Source organism: Staurois parvus, unplaced genomic scaffold, assembly GCF_062004578.1.
Source record: "Staurois parvus isolate SC_StPar_1 unplaced genomic scaffold, SC_StPar_1.0 ptg001647l, whole genome shotgun sequence".
NCBI lineage: Eukaryota > Metazoa > Chordata > Amphibia > Anura > Ranidae > Staurois > Staurois parvus.
Window position 1 is genome coordinate 52,342 of NW_028319443.1, and position 19,743 is coordinate 72,084.

At 42.3% G+C, this 19,743-nt stretch overlaps 1 protein-coding gene across 1 annotated transcript in view; it reads left to right on the forward strand.

Annotated features, from left to right (window-relative positions):
- LOC149434872 (catenin delta-1-like) overlaps positions 1–19,743 on the forward strand; it is a gene marked incomplete at its 3' end in the record, with an annotated part of 273,021 nt that overhangs the window by 45,688 nt on the left and 207,590 nt on the right. The window contains exons 5-7 of the mRNA XM_089663279.1: positions 5,034–5,256; positions 5,401–5,596; positions 13,615–13,732. Of these exons, the coding sequence (XP_089519405.1) occupies positions 5,034–5,256; positions 5,401–5,596; positions 13,615–13,732 (537 nt within the window). The remainder of the gene's footprint in view (positions 1–5,033; positions 5,257–5,400; positions 5,597–13,614; positions 13,733–19,743) is intronic.

Consider the following 19,743-nt stretch of genomic DNA (forward strand, 5'->3'; position numbering starts at 1 on the left):
ATGCATAATTGAGATTGAAAACAAATATTAAAATAAATAATTATAACCTATAATAGGACAATATAGACCAGGATACCTCCAATTCCTATGAATTGGGAAAGATAGAGTGGAGAAATGCGGAAACCTGTGTGCTGGCTAGTATAATGAGTATTGTCACTCGTAAAGGTGAAATCCTAATGGACGATACTCTGGTCTAAAGAACCCATATAGACCAGGATACCATAAAAAGCACTTCCCACTGGCCGTGATGCTCAAAACTAAAAATATATAAATAATATACCGTGTGTATATTTATAAAATGTAAATCACATGAAGGGACACAACTTCCTAGCTGTAGTCGATAAATTTATGTTGATGCGTTTTTGAGCCTTGACCCTGTGTCAGTATGGAAACAGCAGTTGCACCATGCATGTGAGGTATCGTCAGATCAAGGGCAGTAATTCTAACACTAGACCTCCTCTGTAAATCTAAAATGGTAGATTGTAAAGGCTTTTAAAATATTGCCTATGGATATTAAAAATGTATGCAGTTTGTCGCTATTGCATGGGGCATGCACAGTTTTAAAGCATGTCATGTTTGGGATCTATTTACTCGGCATGGCATCCTCTTTTATATTTTACCGAATAATTGACCAATATATTGTGTTTTTGTGCATTAAAAGTAAAAAAAGTGTATTTTAAAAAAAAAGTTTTTGAAAAATCGCTGCGTGAGTACTATGTGACAGGAAAAAATTGCAACACCCACCATTTTATTCACTAGGGTGTTTGCTTTAAAAAAATATATAATGTTTGGGGTTTAAATTGATTTCCTAACAAAAAATACTGATTTTTTTTTTTTTCATGGGAACAAAAAGTGTCAGAAAAGGCGTGGTCTTCAGGTGGTTAGAAGAGTGAATGATGTGTGGCATAAACTTTTAATGCTGAGCATAAAATGCCCCCACCCCCCAAAACGACCCCTGGAAAGTAGACGCTATTTGCTGAGAGGCATGTTGAATCAATAGAACAATTTTATTTTTTTACCACAAGTTTTTGGAAAATGACAAACAAAAATGTTTTTTTTTTAACACAAAATTGTCAATGAAATGATTTATTGCTCACACAGGCCATGGGTATATGTGGAATTACTCCCCAAAATACATTCTGCTACTTCTCCGGAGTATGGGGGTACCACATGTGAGAGACGTTTTGGCAGTCTAGCCAAGTACAGGACCCTAAAATCCAATAAGTACCTTCAGGCTTTTAAAGGGCTTTATTTCCTCATTACACTTCCTGACTACCTATCACAGTTTCAGAGGCCCTGAAATGCCAGGCTAGCACCAAACCCCCCAAATGACCCCTTATTGGAAAGTAGACACCCCAAGGAATTTGATAAGAAGCATGGTGAGTATTTTGCAGATCTCGGATGTTGCCACAAGTTTTTGGAAAATGAAGAAAAAAAACAAAAACATATTTTTTCTTTTCTTTTTTTAGATTTCAAAACCTTGTGAGAAAAAATTAGATCTGCAAAATACTCACTATGCCTCTTTTTAAATTCCTTGGGGTATCTACTTTCCAAAAAGGGGTCATTTGGGGGGGGCGCGTTCTTGCTATCCTGGCATTTCAGGGCCTTCGAAACTGTGATGGGTAGTGAGGAAGTGAAATGAGGAAGTTACGCACCTTCAGGCTTTCAAAGTGGTCATTGGATTTCAGTCTCCTGTATGTGTGTGGCTAGGCTCCCAAAAAGCCTCACACGTGGTATCCCCATACTCGGTAGAAGTAGCAGAATGTATTTTAGGGTATAATTCCACATATGCCCATGGCTTGTGCGAGAAATATATCATTTAACCACCTTCCGCCCGCCATATAGTACAATGACGGGCGCAAGGTGGTTCTCTCGTTCGGATAGGACATCATATGACGTCCTTCCATGCGGTGATCGCCGGTGCTCTGTGTCCCTCGGACACAGTGGATCACGGAAAGAGCCGAAGATGTCGGCTCGGTCATGTGATCAGCTGTGTCCAATCACAGCTGATCACATGTAAACACGGAAATGCCAGCTATCGGCATTTCTCTCCTCTTGAGAGGAGAGCCGGTAATCGGCTTTCCGCGGAGGGGACATGTGCACTGATCATCAGGGCACTGATGATCAGTGTTGCCCCAGACGTGCCACCTGTCAGTGTCCATGAGTGCCAGCAGTCAGTGCTCATCAGTGCCACGTGCCAGTGCCACATATCAGTGCATACCAGAGCACATCAATGCCACGTATCAATGCCCATCTGAGCTGCCTTTCAATGTCACCCATCAGTGCCAGTCAGTGCCACCTATCAATGCCAATCAGTTCCACCTATCAGTGCTGCCAGTCAGTGCCGCCTAACAGTGCTGGTCAGTGCTGCCTATCAGTGCCATATATCAATGTCATGTATCAGTGCTGCCTTTCAGTGCCCATCAGTGATGCCTGTCAATGCCCATCAGTGCAACCTACCAGTGCCACCTATCAGTGTCCATCAGTGCAGCCTATCAGTGCCCATCACTTCAGCCTCATTAGCGCACATCAGTGAAGGAGAAAAATCACTTATTTACAAAATTGTATAACTAAAAAAAAAACTTTTTTTTTCAAAATTTTCAGTGGTTTTTAAATAACACCAAAAGAAAGCTCTATCTGTCTCAAAAAAAGATAAAAATTTCATGGGTACAGTGTTGCATGACCGCGCAATTGTCATTCAAAGTGCGACAGCGCTGAAAGCTGGAAATTGGCCTGGGCAGGAAGGGGGTATAAGTGCCCTATAGGCTAGTGGTTAAATGACAACTTTGTGTAAAAAAAAAAAAAAAAAAAAAAAAAAAAAAAAATGTAATTTTCCTGAAACTTGGGGAAAAAAAAAAAAAATCTTCCATGGACTCAATATGCCTCTCAGCAGATAGCTTAGGGTGTCTACTTTCCGAAAAGGGGTTATTTGGGGAGGTTTGTACTTTCCTGGTATTTTAGCACCTCAAGAAATGTGATGAGCAGTCAGAAAGGAAAAGCCGTGTAAATTCCATTATCTATACCATAGTTTGGAGATGCTAGAACTTTCACACAAAGCAATAAATATACACTTATTGGGATTTTTTTTTAGCCAAAAACATGTAGCAGAATACATTTTGGCCTAAATTTATGACGAAATTTTAGTTTTTTTGGATATTTTTCATGACAGAAATGAGGAAAATATTTTTTTCAAAAAAAATTTTTTTTCTCAAAACTTTTTGTTTATAGCGCCAAAAATAAAAAGCGCACAGTTGATCAAATACCACCAAAAGAAAGCTCTGTGTGAAAAAAAGGACATAAATTTCATTTATGTACCGTATTGCATGACTGCACAATTGTCAGTTAAACTAGTGCAGCGCTGTATAGCAAAAAAATGGCGTAAATTGCAGCATCTATACCATAGCAATCAATATACACTTATTGGGATTTTGTTTACCAAAAACATGTAGCACAATACATTTTGGTCTAAATTTATAACTAACTTTGAGTTTACTATATATTTTTTTTTTTTATAGTCGAAAGTAAAAAATATTGTTTTTCTTCAAAATTTTCATTTTTTTTTGTTTATAGCATGAAAATAAAAAGCGCACAGGTGATCAAATACCACCAAAAGACAGCTCTATTTGTGTGCAGAAAAGGATGTAAATTTCGTTTGGGTACAGCATTGCATGATCACTCAATTATCAGTTGAATTAGTGCAGCGAGTAGCAAAAAGAGGCCTGGTCAATAACGGTAGTAAATTCTCTAGAGGGCAAGTGGTTAATGAGGGCACAGATAGCAATAAAAACTGACACTGGGTTCTAATGCCTCTCTCTATCTGATCATATATGATCATATATCGCATATGTATATTTATAGACAAGTAGTGGAAGTATTGAGCATTGCACAACATTCTATTTGCATTTGTTTTGCTTTTTGTTGGTGTGTGCACGTGTGGTACTAGCCAGCTCTAGGTTTTAATTTGTTTGCTGCACGTGGATATATTGCATATTTATTTTTCCAAGGAAATAACTACTGAAGGGACAATCCAAGTATACAGTAAGATACCGCACAAGAAGTTTGTTGGCATTCACTAAATAAAGCTACTAAAATACCACATGGGTTATTTTATTAAGTCATGCTGTATTTTTGTAGTGAAACGTGGTATGCTGAATGTAGAAAAAAAAATTGCTGGCAGTTGATATAAGGAAAAAAAAACTGTGGGTTCACCCCCCCCCAAACCCTTATCCAAGCATGCAGCCCCGCAGGTCAGGAAAGGGGGGGGACACACACGAGCGAAAGTTTTCTCCTGAACCTTGCCAGTCTACATGTCCTCAACATAGGGGGGGGCTTTGGGGCAGAACTTTGTCCCCACTTTGGTAACAAGGGCCTCTTCCCCACAACCCTGTTAAGGGGGTCTGTGGGTTGGGGGCTTATCGGAATCCAGAATCCCTCTTTAACAAGATCCTGCCCCCCATGGGTATGGGGTATATAGTACCCCTACTCATTCACCAAAAGTAAAAAGTGTAGTGTAAAAAATTGGTATGGATTGGGGAGGACCCCATTCCGTTTTTTTGTCTTTAAAAAAAAAAAAAAAAAAAAAAAAAAAAAGTTACCATCAACTATCAATGTTTAGCTGTCAGCGAAGAACCCCGCTGACAGCTGATGACTGGTTAAGGACGCAGCGGCCACCCACTCTGAGTACATTCCGCATGTCTCGATCTTCTTTGCATTGACTTTAATGTCTTTTTATGCCGTATTTTTGGAGCATTTTTGTTATTTGTGGTAAATACCGCATACTAGCAATAGCGAATTGAAGTTTTCAGTATTGCTTGCGATATGTGGCCAATTGACTGACATAACGCATGCGATTAACCTTTGGTGAATTGTCCCGTGTGTTTTATTTTATAAAATTGTACACAATTTAAATCAATCTTGTATATTAAACTGCAATGGCTTTGTATTTTTTTTATTTCCTCTTGTTAGCTATCTCGAAGTACACTAACGTTGCCTTTGTTTATAATAATTGTAATATTTTTTTTTTCCCTCTCAAGGTTTGCCGTCTACGTGGAATTCCACCCCTAATTAGTCTCCTGGAGGATTCAAGGGCTCCTGTCAGACTTGCGGCATGTGGGGCACTAAAGAATCTCTCATATGGCCCTGCACGTGAGAACAAAATGGCAGTAAAGAACTGTGATGGAGTGCCAGCTTTGGCAAGACTCTTACGCAGAAGAGGAGATGGACAAGAAGGGAGAGAGATGGCAGAGTGTGTAACTGGTGAGTCAGGAGTTTTATTCAGATTTAATTGCTTAGGAGTTTCCTAGTTGCCTATAACAAGAAAATTAATATAAGGGATTGCATATGCCTTCATATATGTGTGTCTGTTAAGTTTAATGTCTTTTATTGTTAAATATTCACTAGGCACTCTTTGGAATTTGTCTTCTCTTGACTCTATCAAAATGGAGCTAGTGGACCAAGCCCTTTACACTTTGACTCAGGAAATCTTGGTCCCCTATTCTGGATGGAAGAAAGAGGGAGGAGCAGTAAATGTGGAGGATGGGAAATCCCAACATATTGAGTGGGAACCATCTCTAATTAATACAACAGGTTGTTTGAGGTAAGCATGCAGTTGGTGCCGTTACCCACTTCAGCCCCGGAAGGTTTTCCCCCTTTCCTGGCCAGGCGTTTTTTGCTGTTCTGCACTGCGCTATTTCAACTGGTAATTGTGTGGTCATCCAACTCTGTACCCAAACGAAATTTAAAATTTTGTCCATTTTCACATAAATAGAGCCTTCTTTTGGTGGTATTTGATCACCACTGGGGTTTTTTTTTTTTATCTTCTGTGATATAAATGTGAAACAAAACCCAATATGTGTATGTTGGTTTGTGTGAAAGTTTTATAACGTCTACAAACTATGGTAAATGTTTTGGAATTTAAGCAGCTTTTACTTTCAGACTGGCTATTTCTTGAGGTGCTAAAATGCCAGGGCAGTAGAACCTATTCTCCCTTTCCCCAAATGACCCCTTTTTGGAAAATAGACACCCCAAGGAATTTGCTGAACGGTATGTTGAGTCCATGGAAGATTTTATTTTTTGCCACTAATTTCGGAAAATTAAAAATTTAGTTGTTTTTTTACACAAAGTTGCCACTTAAATGGTATTTCGCTGTAAATATGTGGAGTAACACCCCAAAACACATTCAGCTAATTCTCCATTGTATGGGGATACCACATGTGAGAGTCATTTTGGCAGCCTGGCTACATACAGGCCCCCAAAATCCATTGACCACCTTCAGGCTTTCAAAGGGCATATTTCCTCATGGCACTTCCTCACTTCCAGCCAGTTTCGGAGGCACTTAAATGCTAGGATAGTACAAAGCCCCCCTTCCTTTATGGAAAGTAGACACCCCAAGCAATTTGATAAGAGGCATGGTGAGTATTTTGCAGATATCATGTTTGTCACAAGGTTTTGAAAAAAAAAATGAAAATAAATTTCCATTTTCTTCATTCTCCAGAAATTTGTGGTAACAAACGAGTCCCTTCCTGCTGCTTGTAGAAGCGATCCAGCACCTAATTAGTGCTAGGATTACTTCTACATGAAAGCTGACTGCCATCTAAGAAAAAACGATACGATGATGCCTATAGCCACTCAAAGTCCAGCGATGTACCAGTATGTTGCTGGTCCTTGTTGGAGATAAATGTAACAGCAGAGAACATGGGGATATGATGCATCGAGTCTGTGGATCGATATGACCACAATTTATTTTTTGTTATGCTCAAAAAAGCTTTAAGTTTTGAAACCACGATAGGTTTCCATGCGAATTGTCTGGCAAGATCTGAATCTGGGTGTGCGGCGATGTATTGTGCGTATGAATTGCTTTGGCCCTCAATCAGTTGATACAAATCCTCGGTGAAAAACAGTGGGGGGGATAAATGCTAGTGCTGACAGCGAATGGGGCTGATCCTGCTAACACTGTGTTTTTGGGGACACTATACTAAGGCACTAGTATAGTTTTGTTCATGATCAATATATTGATCTGTCCAAACACTATACTAGTAATGGCAGTGATCAGCGACCTATAGCATGAGTGAGATGGTGTGCGGTCAACCTATAGCTATTTGACTCTGGCTGGGAGGGGCACTTTTTTTTTTTTTTTAAGAGGAGGAAAAAACCATTGGGGAAAGTCAAGGTATTTTAAAACAGGTAAACAAACCAATGGGTGTAACAAAAGACGAAAGGAATGTAACAACTATGCCCAAATCCTCCAACCAAAATCGAACTCGAAGTCACAAGAGATAAAATTACGGGAGAATACCAAAGATCTTAAGGTGATTAATCTGTCTAAATTTTGTTAAGTTGGAAAAAAGACATTATAATTTGTTATGTAAAGGATTAACCTTTTCACCAACAGATAAAATGAATCTATTTGAACTTTACAAAGATTTGAATTTGTTCTTGAGGAAAATTTTGCTAAGAATTCCATATATTTTCGGAGAAAACAGGACACTTGCTCTAGATTCAGAAAGAGAACAGCAAGCATTTCTAGACCTTGTGAGCCTCCTGGATGAGACATCCACTGCAGATGAGCTGGAGGATGATTATACCCCAGATATTTGGAAAAGACATACTAGATTAATAACACCATCCAGGAGAATGCATAATATTAGAGAAAATAAATGGCTTAGTACCTTTCTGGATCTAGTACATAATGACCTGTGCAAAATTGACTGGTCTATGAGGAATCCAGATAATCTTACTAAAGAGGAAAGAAGAGCACTCTTTGAGCTAAAAAATGCAAAAGATATTGTAATAAAGAGGAGTGATAAAGGAGGGAGTGTCGTATTATTACAAAATGAAGATTATGAGAAGGAAATTCTAAGACAACTAAAAGACCCCAATACCTACTGTAAGTTACATATAAACCCCTTTCCCAAGATAGTCGAGGCACTTAATAGAAAGATAAAATGGGCATTTGAAGTAAACCTTTTAACAAAATGGGAATATGATATGTTGACAGTTGATATTTACAACATCCCCACATTTTATGTTATTCCTAAAATACACAAAAATCCTATTCAACCACCAGGACGTCCCATAGTGTCAGCTATAAAAGGTCCGTTAGAAACAATTGGCAAATTTATCGATGACCTTATTAAAGATATGGTCATCAAACTTAAGTCTTATGTAAGAGATACTAGGGATGTACTGGGAAAAATCTGTAATTTGGAAATACCTAAGTGAGCACTTTTAGTAGGTATTGATGTTGAATCGATCCCGCATATTTGGGGACTGAGAGCTATAGCTTTTTTCTTAGAAGTACACTTTCCAGGAATGGAGGCACAGAACGAGTTTATCTTGGATCACATAGAATTCATGCTGACGCATAATTGTTTTCAATTCCTGGGGGCATGGTACCAACAGGTACGCAGCACGTCCATGGGGGCACCATGGGCCCCAGCATATGCATGTCTCCATCTAGGCCTATGGGAAGAAGACATGGTATATCCATCCATTCCCTTTTATCAACATGTAGTTAAATGGCTAAGATATATAGATGTCCTGTTGATATGGGATGCTGACATAACACAATTGGAATGTTTTCTTGAACTCCTAAATGGGAATGATAGAAACATTAGGCTAACATATATAGCTGATAGAGAAGTGATCTCTTTTTTTAGATCTGTCTATTTCAATCTGTGAAAATAGATTGATTACAAAAACTTTTAGAAAAGAAACAGCAGCAAATACACTTTTACACGCCACTAGTTACCATCTGGAAAGCCTAAAGCAAGAGATACCAATTGGCCAATTCCAGAGAATTAAAAGGAACTGTACTAATGATGCCCAATATAAAGCTGAGTCTATTCAACTTTACAATAGATTTAGGGAAAGGGGATATTCACATAGGACTCTGAAAAGAGCAAGACGTAGAGCTTCCTATAAAACAAGAAATGAATTAATCTCTAATTCTAAAACTAAAATGGATGACAACCCTCTAAACCAACCAGTAAGATTTATAACTAAATTTGGACAACAATGGAATGAGGTTAGAAAGACCCTGGATTCCCACTGGCATTTATTAACTCAAAACTCGGGAATAGCACAAATAGTGGGAGATAATCCACATTTGGTAGCAAAAAGAGCTCAAAATTTGAATGATATTCTGGTGCAATCAGAGTTTCAAAGAATTCCTCAAACTAACTGGCTAAACAAACAAACTCGTATAACCGGGATGTTTCCTTGTGGACATTGTCAAGTTTGCCCGTTTGTACATAAGACCAACCAGTTTTGCAATACAGATGAATCCCAGAAATTTAAAATAAGGAATTTTATTAACTGTTCTAGCAATAAGATAATCTATATGATAGAATGCCCATGTAAAAAGAAATATATAGGGAAAACGAAGAGGACTCTTAGAACTAGAATTGGTGAACATCTGAGAGATATTAGAAATGAAAATAAGCATAGAAATAATAAAGAGAGAGAAAATGCACTTGCCCAACACTTTAAAGAAGTACATGGGGGAAAAATTGAGGGCTTAAAGGTCAAAGGAATTTTCCAACTAAATATTTCAGCTAGACGAGGAGACTTTGACAAAGTTCTCCTCCAAAAGGAAAAATATTGGATATATTCTCTTAATACATTAGTCCCCGATGGACTAAATACTGAACTCAATTTTAAAGTATTTTTGAACTGAGTTAGAGAACTACCTTAATATTTAAAATATATCCACATTGCCATTAGGGCTAAAAAATTATTGATATAAGTATGTCTTTTAAAGGTGATCCTCTTTCTGATAAACAAAGTCCTCTCCATAATGTCACCATAGAGTATATATTTTTTGCATAATTTTTGATTTTAGATGTAATGATGTTTTTTCAACACAAGTGGGCGACATATACAACGTTATATGTAGTTGGGGCACTATATAAGGCAATGGAATAACAGTCCCCTCCCAGTTCTGACAAAGTCAGCGGTGATTGGCGGACGAAACGCGCCAACGTGATGACATCATTACGCTCGGCGTCTCCATAGGGCACGGTGCCCACGAGGAAGGAAGAAGCGGTTTGCTTCAGCTCCACATTTGAAAGGCAGGAGACATTGAAATCACGATGAATACACCATCATAAGCAGCCTGCACATGGTGATCTTGAGACACAGCATACTTCCACCGGTGGCAAGTTATTAGCCGTGTAGTATATTGAGGCTTGAGCCCTAATCTGTATATGAGGTATATCTTTACACCTCTGAAAAACCTGTGCTTATTTTTACCTCAGTATTGGGGGAATTTTTTGAACTCCCATTGGAGTAATACGTATTTAATACGTTGTATATGTGCTGTGGCATGTGAAAAAAGTCTCGTATATCCATTAGGATTACATTACTTCCTCATCATTTGAGCAATTTTTGGAAACCCAGCTTTGGGTATATATTTCACAGTATGTTTAGACTGAGCTATATCAGTCTGGACTGTATATATTCACCACCTGGCTTCCCACCCCTGCATTCACTTTTTTCATCAAGACCTGATCGTACTTCAAGTGGATTAAGTCCTCTTGATCTTCTATATGAATCATCTATTAATGTGGATACACTTTCATCTGGGGTGGTTACCCAGGAAGGCCATCCTTCAATGATGGTCAAGCTTTTGAGAAGGAAGTCATTCCACTCACTGAGATTATTACCATAATGGTTCTTGAAGAATGATCTCCCTATGCTGATTTTCTATGGAAAAAATGGAAAATTCTTTGATCTAGTAGTTAGGAACTCTATTGCCTTATGTGGATCCTCAATTGCCGAACAACCACTTTATATGGAGACGCCGAATGTTTTTAAGTGATTTTATTATTACCTGTTTACCATATCTATGTCTAACCTCTATATGATCCATGTGATCGAATAAAGTTTTTTGAATGCTATTACTCCCCTTGGATTTTCAAGTAACCACTTTTGTTTGAGCAGTACTGCATCTGTCATACTGCTATTTTTTGCTGGGAGGGGCACTAACTGACCCTGGTGCTATCTGATGTTGCTAGTGGCAATAATACACTGATCAGTGAAACATTCTATTTACTGACACTCTACTAATGGCACTGGGCTAATAGGTGCGATCAAAGTGTTAAACGTGCTAATCTAACGTGTGTAAAATGTAGTTTTGTGTGCTCTCTTCTCTCTTTGGACCAACCGAGGGGCGGGGTGTAGACATGCACACCCACAGCTGTCCCTTGTCCGCACATTGCGGGAGGTTGGCAAGGCTGGACAGTTCAAAATACTAGTGATATGTGATTGGCTACAGCTGGTCACATTGTACAGGGTGCGGTGATTGGCCCATGTAACGTGAGAGATGTGGGCCAATCACAGCTCCTAGGAAGGGAAGCAAAGCTGTTATGAGACAGATTGATTGATTCATAACAGCTTTGCTCACTTTGTAATCATGTGATCACATGACCACCGGGTCCCGTACAGTGCAGGTGGGCGAGTGGAAAGTGGTTAAGAATTTGAAGTGACCCTGTCGAACATTAACCATCTTCCGCCTGCCATATAGTACAGTGACGGGCGCAAGGTGGTTCTCTCGTTCTGATAGGACGTCATATGACGTCCTTCCATTCTCACCACGCATGCGCGGCGATCGCCGGTGCGCTGTGTCCCTCGGACACAGTGGATCACGGAAAGAGCCGAAGATGTCAGCTCGGTCATGTGATCAGCTGTGTCCAATCACAGCTGATCACATGTAAACACGGAAATGCCGGTTATCGGCATTTCTCTCCTCTCGAGCTGTCGCGCTGACAGCTTGAGAGGAGAGCCGGTAATCGGCTTTCCGCGGAGGGGACATGTACGCTGATCATCAGGGCACTGATGATCAGTGTGCCCTGATGATCAGTGTGGCCCCAGAAGTGCCACCTGTTAGTGTCCATCAGTGCCAGCAGTAAGTGCTCATCAGTGCCACGTGCCAGTGCCCATCAGTGCATATCAATGCCACATATCAGTGCCCATCTAAGCTGCCTTTCAATGTCACCCATCATTGCCACCTATCAATGCCAATCAGTGCTGCCTATCAGTGCCGCCTATCAGTGCCATATAATCAGTGTCCTGCATCAGTGCTGTGTATCAATGCCCATCAGTGATGCCTGTCAATGCCTATCAGTGTCCATCAGTGCAGCCTATCAGTGCCCATCACTACAGCCTCATTAGAGCACATCAGTGAAGGAGAAAAATCACTTATTTACAAAATTGTATAACAAAAACTAAGAAAACTTTTTTTTTTTCAAGTTTCAGTGGTTTTTGGTTTAAGAAAAAATAAAAATCCCAGAGGTGATTAAATACCAAAAGAAAGCTCTATCTGTCTAAAAAAAAAAATAATAAAATTTCATATGGGTACAGTGTTGCATGACTGCGCAATTGTCATTCAAAGTGTGACAGCGCTGAAAGCTGGAAATTGCCCTGAGCAGGAAGGGGGTATAAGTGCCATGTAGGCTAGTGGTTAAATAATGCTGTCTGTAAAAAGAATATGGTCTTTATTGTATTAGAATTTCCAGTGGTCCGTGTGTAAAAACTCATTGCTGCATTGCTTGTAGCTGGCTGCTGCAGGCATCCCAACACTTTTAAATGTGACAAATATCTGCTCTTCGTGCCACCCACTGTGGTTTCTTTAAATATCTTCTCTTATACGAACTTGTGGGAGAACTCAGTCTGTGGTAGGAAGAGTTGGGTATTTACACACCCAGAAGTTTACTACAGTCAGCAACGTTGCAGATTTTTACTTCACAGTAGTGGTGCACAGAAATGAAAATTCTGGTGCCGAAACAGATACCGAAAATTCAGAATGCATGTGGCCGAAAACTGAACCAAAATGTCTGTGTATGTGGGGGTGGGGAGGCTCCAATTTTTTTTTTTTCTACTTTCATGTATTATTTAAATTTTTTTTTAACTTATGATTTTATTGCTATCACATGCATGTGATAGCATATGAGTGACAGGTCCTCTTTGTAGGGGGGAGGGGGTGGGGAGAGGAGCTGTGTATTCAGTAAGGTAGCAGTGTATACGGAGAGGCTCCCTCACTGGCTGTCACTATGTGTCGGTGTCGATTTTTAAATGCAATTGCCGGCTTTTTTTTCTTTCTTCACTATAGCTCACGGAATTAGCTGTCACTTTCCCCGGAGCTAAAGGAAACGTTTTATTTTATCTCAGGAAAGGAACTAAAAGGAAAGATTGTTTCTTTTAGATGGGGGGAAAGTGACAGTTGATTCTCTGAGCTATAGTGAAGAAAAAAGCCGGTAATTACATTTAAAAACCGGCACTGATATATAGTGACAGCCAGTCACTGTATGCACTGCTCCTCTCCTGCCTTTTTCCGCTGCCCCCCTCCTCACATCTGCAGTACACACAGTCCCCTGTATCAGCACCTGTATCGGCTAAATTTTTCCTATCGGCAGAATGCAGATAGGGATATTTTCGTCCGATATGTTTCAGTGGCCGAAATTTCATTGCATCCCTAATTCACAGGCCACCAAGCACGCAAATGTGTACCATCTCTTTTTACAGATTGAAAGCAAAGTTTGCTTAAATATTTGCAATACAAATATCGAAGTTACATTTTAACGAAAAAACACACAAACCAATACCTTGTCATTCTAGGAATATCTCATCTGAACGCTCTGAAGCGCGCAGGAAAATGAGAGAGTGCGAGGGGCTAGTGGACTCTGTAGTTCACGTATTGCGGTCAGAGGTCGGTCATGGACATGTTAACAGCAAGGTACATATACATGCCCCATCTAATTAAATTTTTGTTTCAGTTGTGTATGAATACTATAAAATCTAGACATTTTCTTTGTAATACTGTAATTCATAATACAGTAAGGGACAAATTTAATGTTGAATTTATTATCTTGCATGCTCAAGTGTTTGTCATTAGGACCTCTCTGTCAAGATTTCTGTCAGTCTGTTTCCACATCTCTCTCTTTTTAAGATCCCTGTCTCACTCTCTTAAGAGTCTCTCACGCTCTCGAGAAAGATCTTCCGCTCTCCCTTATCTCGTATGCACACGCTCCTTTTTTTTTTTCTTTTTTTTTTTTACCCCCAAATTCTTTATTTAGAAAAAAAATGTATCCATTAAACCACCTCCAAAAAAGACCAGTAGTAATGTCGTACATGAAGAAGAAATCGTGCAGGAAAATTTCATGAAGGTCAATTGCAGATATAACATTGCGCAAGTGTAAAGAATACATTAAGATAGTAAGTAGAGGGGTATAATGCAGTAGTGTCTAGCTGTACTGAGCATGGAACACTGGAGTGTTAAGATCTCTCTTGAGTGCAAGCTGATGGATGAAGGCACAGTGTAGACCATTAAAATGGCAAGAAACGTCCTCACACTACCATACTTCCCAGAATGAGGATGTGGGCATGATTTTTTTTTTTTTTTTTTTTTAAATTAAGAAATAAGAGAGGGTGAAAGATGTAAGGTAGGGGTAGAGAAAGGGGGAGAGAGGGGAGGAGGAGGAGAAGTAAAAAAAAATTAGCAGGGGGTAGGGGGATTTTGGGAATGGGGTTGCAAAGCTGGCATGTGAAGGTCTTCAAAAAGGTCAGGGAGAAGTCAATCCCCAGAACAGGTGTCCATTAGAGCCTTGTCATCAGTGTACACGAAAATGGTTCCATTGGAACCATGTGTTTGAATATCACTTCCGTCTATTCAGAAGTAGTTAACATCCTGATTTACCTTCTCTATCTCCTCGTCCTCCAACGCCTACCCCTCCAAATGTCACACTACTACTAGCCGTAACCTCCGCAACCTTAACCCTGCCCCCCTCCACTCTGCAGCTGATCAACTCCATGACCGCATCCTGCCCCTGTCCTGCCCCGACTTGGCCATGACTGCCTACAACAACGCGCTGTCAACAGCCCTTGACTCACTAGCGCCTTTATCCACACGCAACATCAGACCCCGACCGCTCCAGCCCTGGCAGACTGATCACACCAAATCCCTCAAACGACACAGTCGTGCCCTGGAGCGACTATGGCGCAAAACCAAATCCCAACAAGCCTTCACCCGCTACAAATCTGCCTTCCACACCTACACCTCCTCCCTCCACGCAGCCAAACAAGCCTACTTCCTGACCCTCATCAAGACCCTCTCCTCCAATCCTTGCCGACTCTTCTCCACCTTCAACTCTCTACTCTCTCCACCCCCACTTCCACCCAGCACCTCACTCACCGCCCTTGAGATTGCCAATCACTTCAAAAACAAGATTGACACAATTCGCAAGGACATTGCCGCAACTCACGCCCTCTCAACCCGTCCCCTCTCACACAGCTACCCCCTCATCCCTCCTCCCCCTCGACATAACCCACAGGGACTTTGTCACTGCTCAAACTCCCTCCAACCCCCTTCCCCCTCACTCAGCTACCCTCTCATCACCCCTCTCCCACGGCCCCACCACTGCTCTGACCTCCACTTCCACCCCACCCTACATTCCTCATACTGAAGCTCTCCCAACACTCCGCACCTTTGATCTTACCACCATCGAGGAAGTCTCCAAGATCCTCTCTGATGCCCGCCTCACCACCTGCCCCCTCGACCCTATCCCTTCACAACTCCTACGACCTCCCTCCCCCTCCATCCTACGCTCCCTCACCCGCATCTTCAATCTCTCCCTCTCCTCAGGCACTTTCCCCTCCCCTCTGAAACATGCACACATCACCCCCATACTTAGAAAGCCCTCCCTGGACCCCAATGACCCGAACAACCTCAGACCCATCTCCCTGCTCCCCTTTACATCTAAACTCCTCGAGTGCCTCGTCTACACCCGCCTATGCTCTCACCTCAACGACAACCACCTCCTCGATCCCCTACAGTCTGGCTTCTGTCCCCTACACTCCACCGAAACTGCCTTACTCAAACTCTCCAACGACCTTCTAACCGCCAAAGCTAATGGCCACTGTTCAGTGCTCCTACTCCTTGACCTCTCCGCAGCCTTCGACACAGTCGACCACCCCCTCCTCCTCAAAAAACTACACTCCCTCGGCCTCAGAGATTCTGCTCTCTCCTGGCTCTCATCCTACCTGTCACAACGCTCTTTCAGCGTTACCTATAATGCTACCACCTCCCCCTCACTCCCCCTCTCTGTTGGGGTCCCTCAAGGCTCTGTCCTCGGGCCCCTTCTCTTCTCCATCTACACCTCCTCCCTTGGCCAACGCATACACTCTCACGGCTTCAACTACCACCTCTATGCCGACACACAAATCTATCTCTCAACCCCCCACCTCACCCCCTTGGTCTCTGCCCGAATCACACACCTACTGAGCGACATATCAGATTGGATGTCGCTCCACTTCCTTAAACTGAACCTCTCCAAAACCGAGTTTCTTGTCTTCCCCCCCAGCCCGGACCCCACCCCCCCATTGACTTCTCCATCACATCCAACAACGCCAATATCAAACCCGCCCTGCAGGCCAGAGTACTTGGTGTCATTCTGGACTCCAACCTATCCTTCCAGCCCCAAGTCCAATCTTTAACAAACTCGTGCAGACTCCACCTCCGCAACATCGCCAAAATACGTGCGTTCCTAACCCCAGAAACCACTAAACAGCTCATCCACTCCCTCATCGTATCACGACTCAACTACTGCAACTCCCTCCTCACTGGCCTGCCTCGCCGCTGGCTATCCCTGCTTCAGTCGATCCTGAATACGGCTGCCAGACTCATTCACCTTTCCAACCGCTCCGTTTCCGCCACCCCCCTCTGCCAATCCCTCCACTGGCTTCCGATTGCGCAACAGATCAAATTAAAAATCCTAACACTGATGTACAAAGCTGTCCACCATACTGCCCCGAACTACATCACTGACCTAATATCCAAGTACTGCCCAGCACGCACACTCCGCTCCTCACAAGACCTCCTTCTCTCTAGTTCCCTGGTCTCCTCTTCCCATGCCCGCCTCCAGGACTTCTCCAGGGTGTCACCCATCCTCTGGAACTCCCTGCCCCAACCCATCAGATTATCACCCACTCTCCTCTCCTTTAGGCGCACCCTGAAAACCCATCTCTTCAGGGAAGCCTACCCTACCCCCTGCTAACTTGACCGACCTCCTCCACTCTTCCTACCACTCCATCCCCCACAGCCATCTCCTCCTGTACCACTATCCCCTCCCTCCTAGATTGTAAGCTCGAAAGAGCAGGGCCCTCAATCCCCTCATGTTTTGCATTGTATTGGTATTGTTCTGTCACATGTTCTGTCCCCCTTTGTAATGTACAGCACTGAGCGAACTACTGGCGCTTTATAAATACTGTATAATAATATAATAATAACCTCAGGTCTTCCATCCTGATAATGTCCTCTACCTTGTGAAGCCACGATGAGATGGAAGGGGCTTAGGTTCTTTAAAATCTCTTATCTCGCTTTTTTGTTCTTGTGCTCTCCCAGTTCAATCCCTCGCTCTTAGATCTATTGCTCTCTCTCTCGTGACCTCTCTCCTGCTTTCACAGACCTCTTGCATTGACCTGTATCGTAGTAACGCATTTAATAAAGCTATTTACATGTAATATCCAACTCAAAGCGGAGTCCCACCTAAAAGGGGAAGTTCCACTTTAAAGATTGGTCCCCCGCTCCCCATTAAGGATTGGCACCTTTGGGGAGCGGACAGGTACCTGAATTTGACAGGTACCTGCTCCCACTTCCGCTGAGATCGCCTAGGCGATCGGAAACGGAAGTTGTTCTCCTACTCCCTCCCCGAAGTCTTGTGGGACACGTGACAGGTCCCAGAAGACGACGGGGCCATTCAGGAAGCGCAGCACTACTTGCACATGTGCATTGGGCACCTGGCTGTAAAGCCGCAAGCTGTCACAGCCGGATGCCCACACTGAAGATGACGGCGCCCATAATACAGGGTGGCCGGTGAAATGGGCTGTGGCGGGGGCAACGCAGGATCGTGGGACAGGTAAGTGGCTGTTTTTTAAAAGTCAGCAGCTACAGTTTTTGTAGCTGCTGACTTTTATTTTTTTTTTTTTTTTACAGAGTGAGTGGAACTCCGCTTTAACGCTGATTTGTGCCCCCCCCCCTACCCAATTAAGGTTATGTAAAACTATCATCCAATGTGTTTGACTTCCCCCAGTATAGATGCATCAAAGCCATGCAGCCAATGTCTGTAAAAAAAGAAAAATAGCTTAGAAATGGAGGAAACCTCAGGTTGGAGCCAATGAATTCCTCAGGGACTTAAGGAAGATGAACACAACCCAACAACAGGACAGCATGGTGGAAAGATTTTGACAGCAAAACCCATGTGCAATAAAATAACTGCAAGTGCTGTACAACAGGATCCTTCATACAGTTGTGCTCAAAAGTTTGCATACCCTGGCATAAATTGTGAAATTTTAGCATTGATATTGAAAATATGACTGATCATGACAAAAAATGCTCTTTTATTGAAAGATGATGATCATATGAAGCCATTTATTATCAAATAGTTGTTTGGCTCCTTCTTAAATCATAATGATAACAGAAATCACCCAAATGGCCATGATCAAAAGTTTACATACCCTAGAATGTTTGGCCTTGGTACAGACACACAAGGTGACAAACACGGGTTAATCCCACTTCCCTGCCACAGGACAGGCGGCCAGAAAAGAGAGCGGAGTCATCGTTGTGCTGACCTGCCCTGTATCCTGCAGCAGATCAGAGTGTAATCCCCCGACCCCTGGTGACACTGACAGCACTGCAGCTTAACCGCCTCCCGCCCGCCATATAAGGAAATGACAGGCAGGCGGCGGTTCTCTTGTTCTGGGAGGACATCATATGACCACCTCCCACTCCAACGATTGGTGGTACACTGTGTCCCTGGGACACAGCGGATCACTGATCAGCGGAAAGAGCCGAAGACGTCGGCTCGGTCATGTGATCAGCTGTGTCCAATCACAGCTGATCGCATGTAAATAAGGAAATGCCAGTTATCCGCATTCCTCTCCTCACCAGCTGTCATGCTGACAGCTCATGAGGAGAGGAGAGCAGGTAATCGGCATTCCTCAGAGGGGACATCTACATTAATCATCAGGGCACTGATCAGTGCCCTGATGATTAATGTAGCCCCATCAGTGCCACCTGTCGGTGTCCATTAATGTCACCTGTCAGTGTCTGTCAATGCCACCTGTCAGTGCCAATCAATGCCACATATTGCTAATCAATGCTACATATCAGTGCCAATCAATGCCACATATCAGTGTCTACCAGTGCACATACAGTTGTGACCAAAATTATTCAACCCCCAATGCTGTAAAGGGGTTTAGGGACTATAGTGTACATTTGGAATTGTATTCAGAATCAAATCCTACAAGGACGTTGTAACTACCCAAATGCAACTAAAATGACATCAATTGTTTATGTAATACAGTAGTAAATGGTTCTTATGTGGTTTCTTCATTGCCACAATTATTCAACCCCTTAAAGACTACCACTCTGAAGAACAGAGGTTCATACAGGTGCTTTCCATCAGGTATTGAAAACACCTGTGGATGTCACCGAGCAGCAATCAAGCATAATAAGCACCAATTAGGCAGCTTTAAAATGACTGTGATACTCAGCTCCTTCTAGACATTTACTGGTGTGGTTACAAACATGGTGAAGGCAAGAGAATGGTCCAGGAAGACAAGAGAAGAGGTGATTTCTCTTCACAGGAAGGGCAATGGCTATAAGAAGATTGCAAAGATGTTAAACATACCAAGAGACACCTTAGGAAGCATCATTCGCAAATTCAAGGCAAAGGGCACTGTTGAAACGCT